Source organism: Cynara cardunculus (assembly GCF_001531365.2).
Source record: "Cynara cardunculus var. scolymus isolate 2C chromosome LG 7, CcrdV1, whole genome shotgun sequence".
Classification (NCBI taxonomy): domain Eukaryota; kingdom Viridiplantae; phylum Streptophyta; class Magnoliopsida; order Asterales; family Asteraceae; genus Cynara; species Cynara cardunculus.
In genome coordinates, this window is record NC_037534.1 from 12,799,635 (window position 1) to 12,811,125 (window position 11,491).

The 11,491-nt window shown below is 33.5% G+C and overlaps 2 protein-coding genes across 2 annotated transcripts; one reads left to right on the forward strand and one right to left on the reverse strand.

Moving 5' to 3' along the window:
* The first annotated feature begins 1,164 nt into the window (after positions 1–1,164).
* Positions 1,165–1,729, forward strand: LOC112515777. Its single transcript, XM_025122704.1, has one exon. It carries the CDS (start codon positions 1,231–1,233, stop codon positions 1,657–1,659), a length of 429 nt encoding a protein of 142 aa, XP_024978472.1. The 5' UTR covers positions 1,165–1,230; the 3' UTR covers positions 1,660–1,729.
* Positions 1,730–5,165: 3,436 nt separating this feature from the next.
* On the reverse strand, positions 5,166–9,404 carry LOC112515672 (nuclear intron maturase 1, mitochondrial). Its single transcript, XM_025122581.1, has 3 exons — positions 9,277–9,404; positions 8,507–8,629; positions 5,166–7,756 (listed from the first exon to the last, which is right to left on the reverse strand). Exon 3 carries the CDS (start codon positions 7,735–7,737, stop codon positions 5,692–5,694), a length of 2,046 nt encoding a protein of 681 aa, XP_024978349.1. The 5' UTR covers positions 7,738–7,756; positions 8,507–8,629; positions 9,277–9,404; the 3' UTR covers positions 5,166–5,691.
* Positions 9,405–11,491: the final 2,087 nt, after the last annotated feature.

Here is an 11,491-nt window from a genome sequence, read left to right on the forward strand (position 1 = left end):
GTTAGAGTTGAGTATAATTATTTTATTGATCCTTTATTTTGAAAAAAAAATGATTAAAATACCATTCTTTTAACTCGACTTAACAAAAAAGGTTAACAACCATTAGACAAAGGGACCAAAACTGTTAAGGGGGCGTTTGGTTCGTCGGAATCCATCAAAATCTGATGAAATTGGAATGGTTAATTCTATTGACCAAATTCAATTCCAACATTTGGTTGCCCATGAAATGAAATTGAATTCCAAAGATTCCATCATTTGAGGATTTCATCATTCCTTCCTAAAACTGATAGAATTGAAATCCATTCAATCTAAAATTGTGTAAATTACAAAAATACCCCATGACAATTGTCTCTTGACTACTTCCATTCCTCGACTACCCAAATTTTGCTTCCATTCTGGAGATCGATGATGAAATCGAACCTTGAAATCAAAACCCTTTGAGACATTGGGGGAGAAATCGATCATCTGAAAACGAAACAGAAGCAGAAGGATTTTCATTTCAGAAATCAATCATCTGAAAACAAAACAAAAGTAGAAGTAGGAGGATTTTCATTTCAGAAATCGATCATTTGAAAACGTCGGAATCAAAACCCTCTGAGATCGATCGTTGTTCCTTTTCTCCCGTCGTTTGAAAATGAAGCAGAAACAGTCATCGATTGTTCTTTTTCTTCTCATCGAAATCGTAGGATTTTCATCATGCGGTTCAATCTCCATCCCTGTGGAGAAGCAGGAGCAAATATTCGTCCGTGTGCAAAAGCAGATATTCGTCCTTGTGCAGAAGTAGAAACAGATTCCAATTCAGACGGATTTCAATTCTGTTGCAAACAAAACAGACACATTCCGATTCATAAGACATATTCCATTCTATTTCTGCTAATCAAACACTTGATCAAACTTGATAACATTCCATTTCAATTCCTTCCAAATTCCAATTCCTTCCAAATTCCAATTCCTTCGACAAACTCTATTCCTTAATAAATCATTTTGCAAACTAAACGTCCCTTAAATTTCTAAAATTTAGAAATACAAATGTTAAAAGATCAAAATTACACTTTATAAAGAATCTTTGTAAACACGTCTCTCTTATAAAATAAAATAAAATATTATTTTAAATTAAAAAAAAATGTCTTTGATGGAATAATATTATTTACACGTTTCAACACGTAGCCCTCTTTGCCACTCAATTTATACCTTCCTGAAACCCTAGAACCCAACCTCACAACCCCAAAAATGGCGTCACAACATATCGAAATCGAATCTCACCGTCAAAACGCTCAAGTTTACACCGGCGAAGCGATCTGCAAGGAGAAAACGCAGGAGGTCCTCGCGAAATTCTCCCTTCCAAAAGGCCTGATTCCGATGAACGATGTTACGGAGGTCGGTCACAACGCTTCCACAGGATTCGTTTGGGTTCGCCGGAAAAAGAAGACGAACCACCTCTTCCGTGCGATTGGCCGGAAAGTGTCGTACGATAGCGAAGTGACGGCGGTGATTGAGGACCGTCGGATGCGGAATTTAACAGGTGTTAAGAGCAAAGAGCTTCTGATTTGGGTGACGATTTCCGATATCTGTATCAATGATTCCGGGAAGATAACGTTTGGAACTCCGGCGGGGTTGTCTCGTACTTTTCCGGCGTCTGCGTTTGAAGAAGAGGCGTGAGAAGGAAAAGTGGTGGTGGTGGTGGTGATTATGTAATTGTTATCGTCTTTTATTCGATTATTCTTCAATATTTTAATGGTTTATTTATTTAGAATTAGACAAATTGCATGAAAAAGCAACGTACTTTAATTTGATTTTTATTTTGGGTAACATACTTTTAAAACTTCCATTTTGGTATTTAAAATGTAAAATTTTAAACATTTAAGTATCCGGATAACTGGTTCCGATTATCATGTTGATGCGGTATCCAACTCGGTATTATTTGCTGACATGGTTAGTGACGTCGATTTTTTTAGATCTAAAATTAGTCTTTTTTTAGTTTAAAATTAGAGTCACCGGGTTATTCGGATGCTTAAATGTTTAAAACTTTACATCTTAGATATTAAAATGGAAGTTTTGAAATTATATTACCTAAAATAAGAATAAATTTAAAGTATATTATTTTTTCATGCAATTTGTCCTTTAAAAAATCCAAAAACTTCAATAATTTATTCCTTAAACTATTTTTTAAATTAAGAATTTGTTAAACTTTTTTATTTTAAAACTAATTTCTTTAAACTATTTTTTTAACGAAAAACCATTAAATTTTCATTTTTTTTAAGCTGGTTTATATCTATCTAAATATGTATTTAAAATAAGTTAACTTATGTTTATCAAACAATACATTAAAACCATATTCCAATAGTGGGTCATGTCAATTTTTCTCGGGTCCAATCGATTATGTTCCCTTGTTTTCTTTTTCTGGTTCGAGTTTTCAAATTATTAGAGTGGTGTTTTCTTATCGTAAAACTGGGTACAATTCCTCGATTTGAATTATTTTTTGAAGTATATATATTATTTATATACAATAAATATTCATCCACACCATCACTTTTTGTTAGACCTGAACTCTCGATTTATCTTTCTTTTGAGTACCGCTAAACTGATCATAATCTTGACGATCTCAGAACGGTACTTTTGACGAATTTTATTTAATTATCCAATTTTCTTACAAAATTAGTCCCTTTTCAAGTGTCTATCATCCTATGTGTAATCCTAAAAGATGACCTAAATAAATTAGATATAACATTAAAATACCACTAAGTAAAAAACTCACAAATAAACATATTAAATAAATAAAAGAGTAAATTATGTTTTTGTCCTATGATTTTTTAATTCTAGCCCTAGGTTTTAGAAATTATGATTTTAGTCCCTATAATTTGTAAATTCCTATCAATAGGTAAAAGAGACTAAAACAACAAAGAATTTTAAACCAAATAAATCGAAACGACAATAATTATAAACCATAAGGATGAAAATAGCAATGAATAGCAAATTATAGGGATGAAAACTACAATTTCTATACCAGCTAACTTATTTTTTTGAGCTTATTATGAAAACTCCCTTTGAATGAATGAAATCTAGGTTATAAGTTATCTTATTGGAACACTATTTAAAGTAACATTTTAATAAGATATATAAACTTTTTTCCACTTTTTTCTATTATACCCTTAATATTTTACCTTAGTTACATTAAATTTTTAATTATTAATTTATCTTAATTAATTTATAAATTTGAGTATTAAAGATTAATTATTAATTATAATAAGTCATCATTTGTCTTATTAATTTTTATAGGTATTTAGTTATTAATTATTATTAGCCGTATTATTTGTTAATTTTTATTAAGTATTGTTTATTTATTATTAATTTTTTTTAATTCTGTTAATTATTATTACATATTTCTATTTCGTTATTATTATCCATTATTTTATAGACGTTAGAATAAAACCCTTTGAAATCATTTTCAGCAAAAAACGTAATTTTGAAAATTTTGAATTTTTTTCTAAGTGTGGCGTATATCGCGCTGTTTGGTTAAATATTATTGTTATCCGAGATCATCGAACTTAAAGTCAACATAGTCAACATTGTATTCAACTGTAATTTGACTTGTATATTTAGTCAATTATATAAATAGTTTGTTAATGGTAGTTTGTAGTTAAAAAGAATAGATGTATACCTTAGGAAAAAAAATAAATACAACATTTTCTAAAAAATATTCACAGTCTTTCTATTTCTATTGTTGAAAAGAGATATGAGAAGTTGGTGTCTATGTTAACAAGATTGGTGGACTTGTATTGGAGGTATGAACTTTCTTTCCTTTCTTTAATAGCCTGATCGATTCATCCCAGGAAAAGTTCCAGCATAACATTCTCACATCGCACTCAAAGGCACGCCTGAACTAAATCCGTGACCACCGCATACCAGCATATGCCTTCGATCCTAACCTTCAACTCCCACAACAATTGTCTTATCAGTAGCATGCAGACCAGACTCTCTCTCTCTTATCAAGATTTGAGAATTCTGTAAATTCATATAAGAGGTTTGGTCAGAGGTGGATTCAAAATTTTTTTATAGCAAATAAATATATTTATAAAATTTACACACAGACCCTTATCCTTTCAACATTTATGGTTCCACAACCAAATCTATTGTTTCACCATTACAAATTCTAAAAAATGTACATTTCATGTAACCAAATCTATGGTTGTATGTGATACCATATGAATGCATGTAGATCCGCCCCTGGGTCTATCCGCCCCTGGGTCTGGTGGACTTGTATTAGAGGTTGCATAGTTTATGTAAAAGACATGAGTATGTGTAAGGTGTTGTTTATCAAACGCTTACTCGGGTAAGTGAACACCAAGTCACATTACCTTACCGGATGAATATGGTAAGGACCGATAATCTTATCCGATAAGAGCGAGACAAAGACCAAGAGTTTTACCCGGTAAGTAAGGGCGATGACTCTTACCACGGTAAGCACATGAATATGGTAAGGACCAATAATCATACCCGATAAGAGCGAAACAAGGACCAAGAGTCTTACCCGGTAAGTGAGGGCGACGACTCTTATCATGGTAAGCGCTTACCGGGTAAATTGTTGCATACGAAACCGTTTTGGTGGACTAAGATCTTACCCGGTAAGTAAATGATAGTGTTAAATTTCACCGGTAAGCGCTTACCGGGTAAGTATTTGGTAAACGGCCCCTTAACTTTCACTACAAGGGCTAGTAATATTTCAAGTATGAGGTTTGATTTCCTGATGTCTAGGTCACATACCCCCAAAAAGTGGGATATGGCATGTTATGGCCCCGGTATCAGTCTCATAGAGTCGAAGTATGGCAATAGATAAAGAGGTTGTTTTCGTAAAACTCCAAACTTGGAACAATAAAATCCCTCAATGTGATTTAAACTCGGACCAAAAACATCCAACAAACTGCTCATAGCATGATTATTGTAACAAATCATAAGTTGAAAGAGATAAAACTTGACTCCCATGAAACTTGCATCTAATTGCATCTTTTCATGACACCAAGTAAACTGATAATGATAATGACAAGGATCACATCCCTTTATTTTAGTGTTTATTGAAGGGTATATTAGTAATTTGACAAATAATCAAACATTAATGACATGCCAAATACCTTAACTTACACTAGAATTTAGTCTACTTGTTAACAATTATGAACATATAATCCAATACATATACAACAACAATTATTCACACATGAATTTGAATGCACATAAGAATCCTTTAGAATTGTAGCATATACACAAGGTTAGAAGAAAAGGGACTTATGAAAATACCACATGCTTGTAACTTTTGAAAACTCTTGTTTCCCTTTCTTCACACATTTTTCACAATCCAGGGGTCTTCACAGAAACAACCGCTCTATTCTTAGAGACAAAGGTCAGATCTGCGTACATTTTACCCTACATATCCACCTACAAGTAATACATGCTGGTCCGTTTGGTTTTGTCCCTTTTTTCACACATCTTTCACAATCCTGGAGTCTTCAAGGAAATAATTGTTTTATTTTTTTGGGATAGAGGCCAAATCTTCGTACACCTTACTCTACATATCCCACCTTTAGGTAAGATATACTGGGATCGTTTGGTCTTGTCCCTTTCTTCACACATCTTTCACAATCATGGGTCTTCAAGGAAACCGTTCTATTCTTTAGAATAGAGGTCAGATCTGCGTACATCCTACTCTCTAGATCCCACCTTTAGGTAGGATGTACTGGGTTCGTTTGGTTTTGTCCCTTTTCTAAAACCTCGATTTCGTGCTCCAAGAGTTTTGTAGTCCCATACAATCTCACCTAGCATGTCTTGAGGCAAACTCAGGCTTTGTTCTTTCACTGATCTTTGTAGCTGACTAAAGAATTTTAGATCTTGTAATTTGATATAATCAAGCAATACCCGCTCGTGATCCGGAATCCAGTTCCTCGGAAACGGGGTATAATCGCACGAAGGAATCATAGACATATGAGAGAATCTAATTCCTTCAATAGCATCAGCAAGTCCTAACCTTAATAGTTCTGCATACTCTGGAGTCCGATTATCCATACTCTGCCTAAGTGGACGGCTGAGATCGCGTGATGCTTTCTTGAACACCTTCGCTCGTGATTTCATTTTATATCGAGCAGCGTATAATTTAGCCACGGAGCTTCGAATCACGTACGCACAGAAACCAACAACCTTTTTCCGGTTATCTGCAAACTGATACCAATCAGCCATTGTTTCAAGAAACTTATTCATCTGTGAATTGGTTTGAGCTTGACCACAATAAAGCATTGGAGAACATGGTAATGGCTCGGGATCTTTATCACCCTTAACAAATTTTAGCCGTCGAAACTGTCGTATGCACTGCTGTAAGCTAGCGGTAACTGAAAGTAAAACACCGACACTTTTTTGAGTCACAATATGACCACCGTTCGATGCGAAACGAATATTTGGATAAATTACTCTCTGACTAATTACATGATCCAAGAACTGAACCCCTCTAGTTACATGTTCGATCTCCACCTTCGATTCATCTAATTTTAACCCGTATTTGCTTGCACAAAACTCGATTATGTCGTTCCTAATTTCCACTGCATCCGATCTTGGACCTCTAATCCCGATCAAGAAATGACCCCCGTATCGAATATAATCCATCTTTTTAGTCTTATCTTTCCCACCCCCACGAACAAACTCAGGCCATGATGGATTATTCATTAATGAATTATCATCGGATAACCGAAAAAAGCCAAGGATTTTCTCCTCCATCATGTGGTCTAATTCGTTAAGACAAATATTAGCAAGTAAAGGACTTAATATTCCACAATAACCATAATTCGGTACCTTAGCAGCTTCCTCAGGTGCAAAATCGTAGAAGGTTCTTAGCCAATAAGGGTCGGGTTTCGCTTCATCCTCATCAAGAATCTTTTTTCTCTTTAGATTCTTCGTTTTCTTCCTCCAGAATTTCTGATCATTGGAAGGTTGAACCGATTTCGGTAACCCTTTTAGTCCTGATTTGATTAAATTCAATACTTTCTGATCCTTCGCACCTTTCTCAACAAATCCCATCATCAAATCGACATCGAAGTTGTCAAAAAGTATGGTTAGATCACCTCTTAAGAGCCATACATATCCAGCAAAATTGCTCCTGATTGTTCGAATTACTGTATGGGCGTTCCTCTGGGGGCGAAAGGCGTGTGATTTGGACGAAAAGCTAGGCTCAAAAACTGGCTCCAGAATCATTAAAAGCACTTCTTGAACCACGGAATCTTGAAATGGAGAGTCATCAGAGTTTGAAATCGTACGAAGTTTGCGATTCGAAAGCTTCGAAAAGGGGGTTTTATCATTAGGGTTTTGAATGTAAGGATGGGTTTTCATGTTCCACTGAAACTGACCCTGCACAACGGCGTTGCGGAGAGAGAGGAGGTCAGTGAGGACGTGGGATTGGATGGCGTTGCGCGATGGGAAAGATCCGGTGAAATGGGCGCAGGTGCGTTGGTAGGCTAAGAGCCATAGGTCAAGTTTGGAGAGGAAACCGGTGAGGTTGGAGAAGTGGGTTCGGTTTTGGTTTGAGAAGGTTCGGACCCACAAATCAGATAGGACTTGAATTGGGTCCTCTTTTAAAAGAGTGTACGGGTCTTGTTGGGGAGGTGGTGGTTGATGGCGCTGACGGTGGTGGGGAGTGGAGAAGTGTGAGAAGGTGCGGATGATGGGGATGCAGGAAAGGTGTTTGAGTTTAGTCCCAAGTAACATCGACAATGCAAAGAGTGACCTGTATAATAAATTAAAAATCATGTTTAGTAGGTCAATTGGTTAAACAAATACATCAAGTGATAACAAAACCTAAAGAAAACTAAAATAAAGAATCCAATACAACAATCTTAAACAGAAAGGATCAAAAGCGATAGAGGTTTGCAATCCGTTGATGCAAAACGAAGTGCTTTGATGTGATTTTTTCTTCTTATTTTGACTATCCTTGCCAGACTCCAACCAAGACTTGAAACAAAGAATGAACATTTAAGATATACGACTAACTTTTCAAATCTAACAAACGATCTACGATAATTATAGGATATGAGCTTGAATCAACACAATATAGCATCGGACTCGTATGCCATTTATGCAAAAGAGACAGTCTAAAATCTAGATTAATGTTAATTTGGAAGAGAGGGGCGGGTCAAAAAGCAATGCTATAAACTTTTGGAAAATCGACAGAGTATTTAACGCAATGGAAATCAACAAGAAGAATCCCAAGTCACAAATGTTGATCAACAACTTCTGATGCAGCATATAGTCGTATGATTACATAACCTTCCCTTGGGAAAAAAAGAGTGTTAAATGAAGTCCTAATAGTATCCTCATGAACCGGGTAATGATTATATAAAAACCACATGAATTATAATATTAAGACAAACACACACGGGCCAGGGCTTAGGGTTGTTGATCTGAAAATGAAGATTAAAGTACCCGAAAAACCAGGATAACCATGCAACTTTGAATATGAGATAACTAGAAGACCCACCTCACGAACAGACCCCATTACAGCCACAAGGACATTCCTTTATGGATCCCATGATGTGATCAAGCTTTATACAAGCAACAACTAATACAGGTAGAAAATGTGGCAGCTGTCATAGGTTTCTTCCTGCAGTGAAGAACATAATTAGTACAAGCAACGAGACAACTAAGAGGCTGTTTGGTTGGTTTTTCATCAAATCCCGTATGGATAGAACTGTCTGTGTGTTAATATATGTCTGTACATATTGAGAAAGTTTTTGTTTGAGGGGTTCTTCATCGATGGAAGGAGGGACAAGTTTGGCTTTCTGCATCCTAAAAGCTTACCAAATAAGCCAATTTCTATATTATTAGGCCACTACCAAACAGTCATGTATAGCTGACTGAATAAGCTAGAGTCCCATTAAGCTGCCCACAAACAAGCCCTAAGCTACTCCTTGTATAATCTTCTATGTACAATGCAAAGAGAGTTATGCTTGCTTTCTTTAAGTACTCACTGGAAAAACAAATATGTACCCAGAAAGAAAAAAATAAACAAATCCATTCAAAGGAAAGTCTTTCATATTCATGTATTTTCTTGCTGCTTTCACTGATACGCACCTACTTCATTTTCTTCTCCAAAATTGTATGACAAACTGGCAAAGGATTCATAACGGGAGTGGAGACATGGGATTTTTAATTCTAATCTTTTGATTATTTCTTATTAATTATACAATTCCATCTGTCAGTAATAAAAAAATTCAAACCAACATACAAGGAGTTGATTCAGATGCATACCTGAACCGCAAAAGAAAAGAGTTGATTGCCGATTGAAGTCAGAGAAGAGGGAGTTCAGTCAGATGCGACCGGAGACGTGGGGAGACGCTCGCCGTCGGCAAGGCCTGAAGAAGCAGCAGCCGGCGGTCGGCGAGTGCTGAGGGTTTTCCCGTGCTGACGGCGTCGTTGGACTCGGTTGTCATGTTGGGCTTCACTTTAACAGGCTTATAGTTGTATCTAATGAAACGAAAATACAAAACCTTTTCTATGTGGGCCGGTGCAGTGTCCGCATCACGTACAAAAAATATTAAATGCATGAAATAGCAATCTATTTTTATAAAAAATTTTATTATAGCATTTTATTTTTGTTTTTCTTTATTATAGTAATGTACTTTCAAATTATTTTTATTAAGACATTGTATTTTAAAAAATCTACCCATAATAACAATGGGTAACCTGTTACCTTTTAAACCGGTTAATCCTTTGATTTTTTTGCTTGTGTGGCTCTAATGAGGTGATGTAAATGACACATCATTTTGATGACTTAACTAAAATTAAAATAAATACATATTTCAAATTATTATTAGTGATTTTCATTTTTCATTGTTATTATCTAAAAAAAATTTAATTATTTTTTTACTTTTTCTTATTAAGTTGCATTTAAATTAAATATTCTTAGAGTAAAATATTTAAAATAAATATGCAACATTATTTTCGGGATATATTTTATTTGTAAAAAAGACAACTTTTCCTATTTTGTGTTGTTCAAATAAATATATATCTTTTAAAGTTCTCTTTAAAATATTAACGAAATAAATTGTTATCTACAATTTTTTAATATTGTTATATTAATAAATACTTTAAAAAATCTAATTAATTTAATATACTCATACGTCAAGTAAAAAGTTTTTAAACAAATATAATATATTCGTCAAGTAAAGATAATATTTTTTGGTAAAAAAAAGAACAATTCTTATTTTCCTTTTTTTCAAAAAACATATATTTTTTTAAAAATATTAGCAAGATAAGTTGTGTTCTACTAGTTTTATTGATATTGGTATATTAATGAATAATTTAGAATTTTTTTAATTCATTTAATACATTTATTAAAAAAACATGTAAAATATCTAAATATTAAAATTAAAAATACAGTGTTTAATAAGAACTAGTAAATGTTATAATAAAATAATTTTGAAAGTACAATGATGTAGTAAGAAAATCACATCACTATAGTACATGTGGACAGCCTACGTGGACAATAAGGTGGCATGGAAACCTAGTATAATGGGTACACTTAAATCAAAAGGTTACCCAACGCTATAATGAGTAAATTTTTTAAAGTACAATGTCCTAATAAAAAATAATTTGAAAGTACATTACTATAATAAGAAAAATTGAAAGTACAATGCTATAATAAAAAAATTTATGAAAGTAGATTGCTATTTTATGCATTTTGCCCACGTACAAAATTATGTTTAGCAAGTTTTTGATGGAAATATTGAAGTATAAAATCTTATTTTAATTTTGATTGATAAAATATGGAGTTAAAAGTTTGAAATCTGAATCAATAAGACTGTTTGTTTTTATAAATTGACAAACGTCTAAATATATCCCTTAAAATGTTATACTGTTGAATTTATAAAAGAAGAAAAAATCACCAAAACGACCAAAATATACATGATGTATTAACGAAATAGCCAACTTTTTTTAATATTGCCAAAATGACCATACGGATCGCCTCTCGGGGGGCATGGTTTGACCATGGGGGTGATCCTCTTCATGTTTGACCAAATAATACAAAAAAATATTAAAAAATTAATTTGGTGGAGCTACATGCATCAGTTTTAGAAAACCAACACTATTTGCCTCGATAATGAAGATCTACCCTCGATAATTTGGTTAGTATATCATATATATTTTGATTAGATTATACCACCATCCATTTTTAACACATTCAAAAATTAGACATTCGAATATCGATGAAATTTATTAAAATATTTTATAAAACGTTAGGTGACATTTGGTTCATTGGAATCCAATATAATTTGAAGGAGTTGAAATTTTCAATTCCATTATTGTGTTTGTTTCATTCTATGAGTTTTGGTAAGGAATTCTAAGAGAAAGGCTAATAACACCTTTAATATGTACTAAATGCATCCTTAAGTTTATTATAATCATTCAATTTTTTTTTGTCTTTTTTTGTTTTTATTTTTTATTGTTTTCTTATTTAAATTAT

Coding starts and splice junctions, on each gene's coding strand:
- LOC112515777 (XM_025122704.1), top strand. CDS start 1,231: ATGGCGTCACAACATATCGAAATCGAATCTCACCGTCAAAACGCTCAA.
- LOC112515672 (XM_025122581.1), bottom strand. CDS start 7,737: ATGTTACTTGGGACTAAACTCAAACACCTTTCCTGCATCCCCATCATC.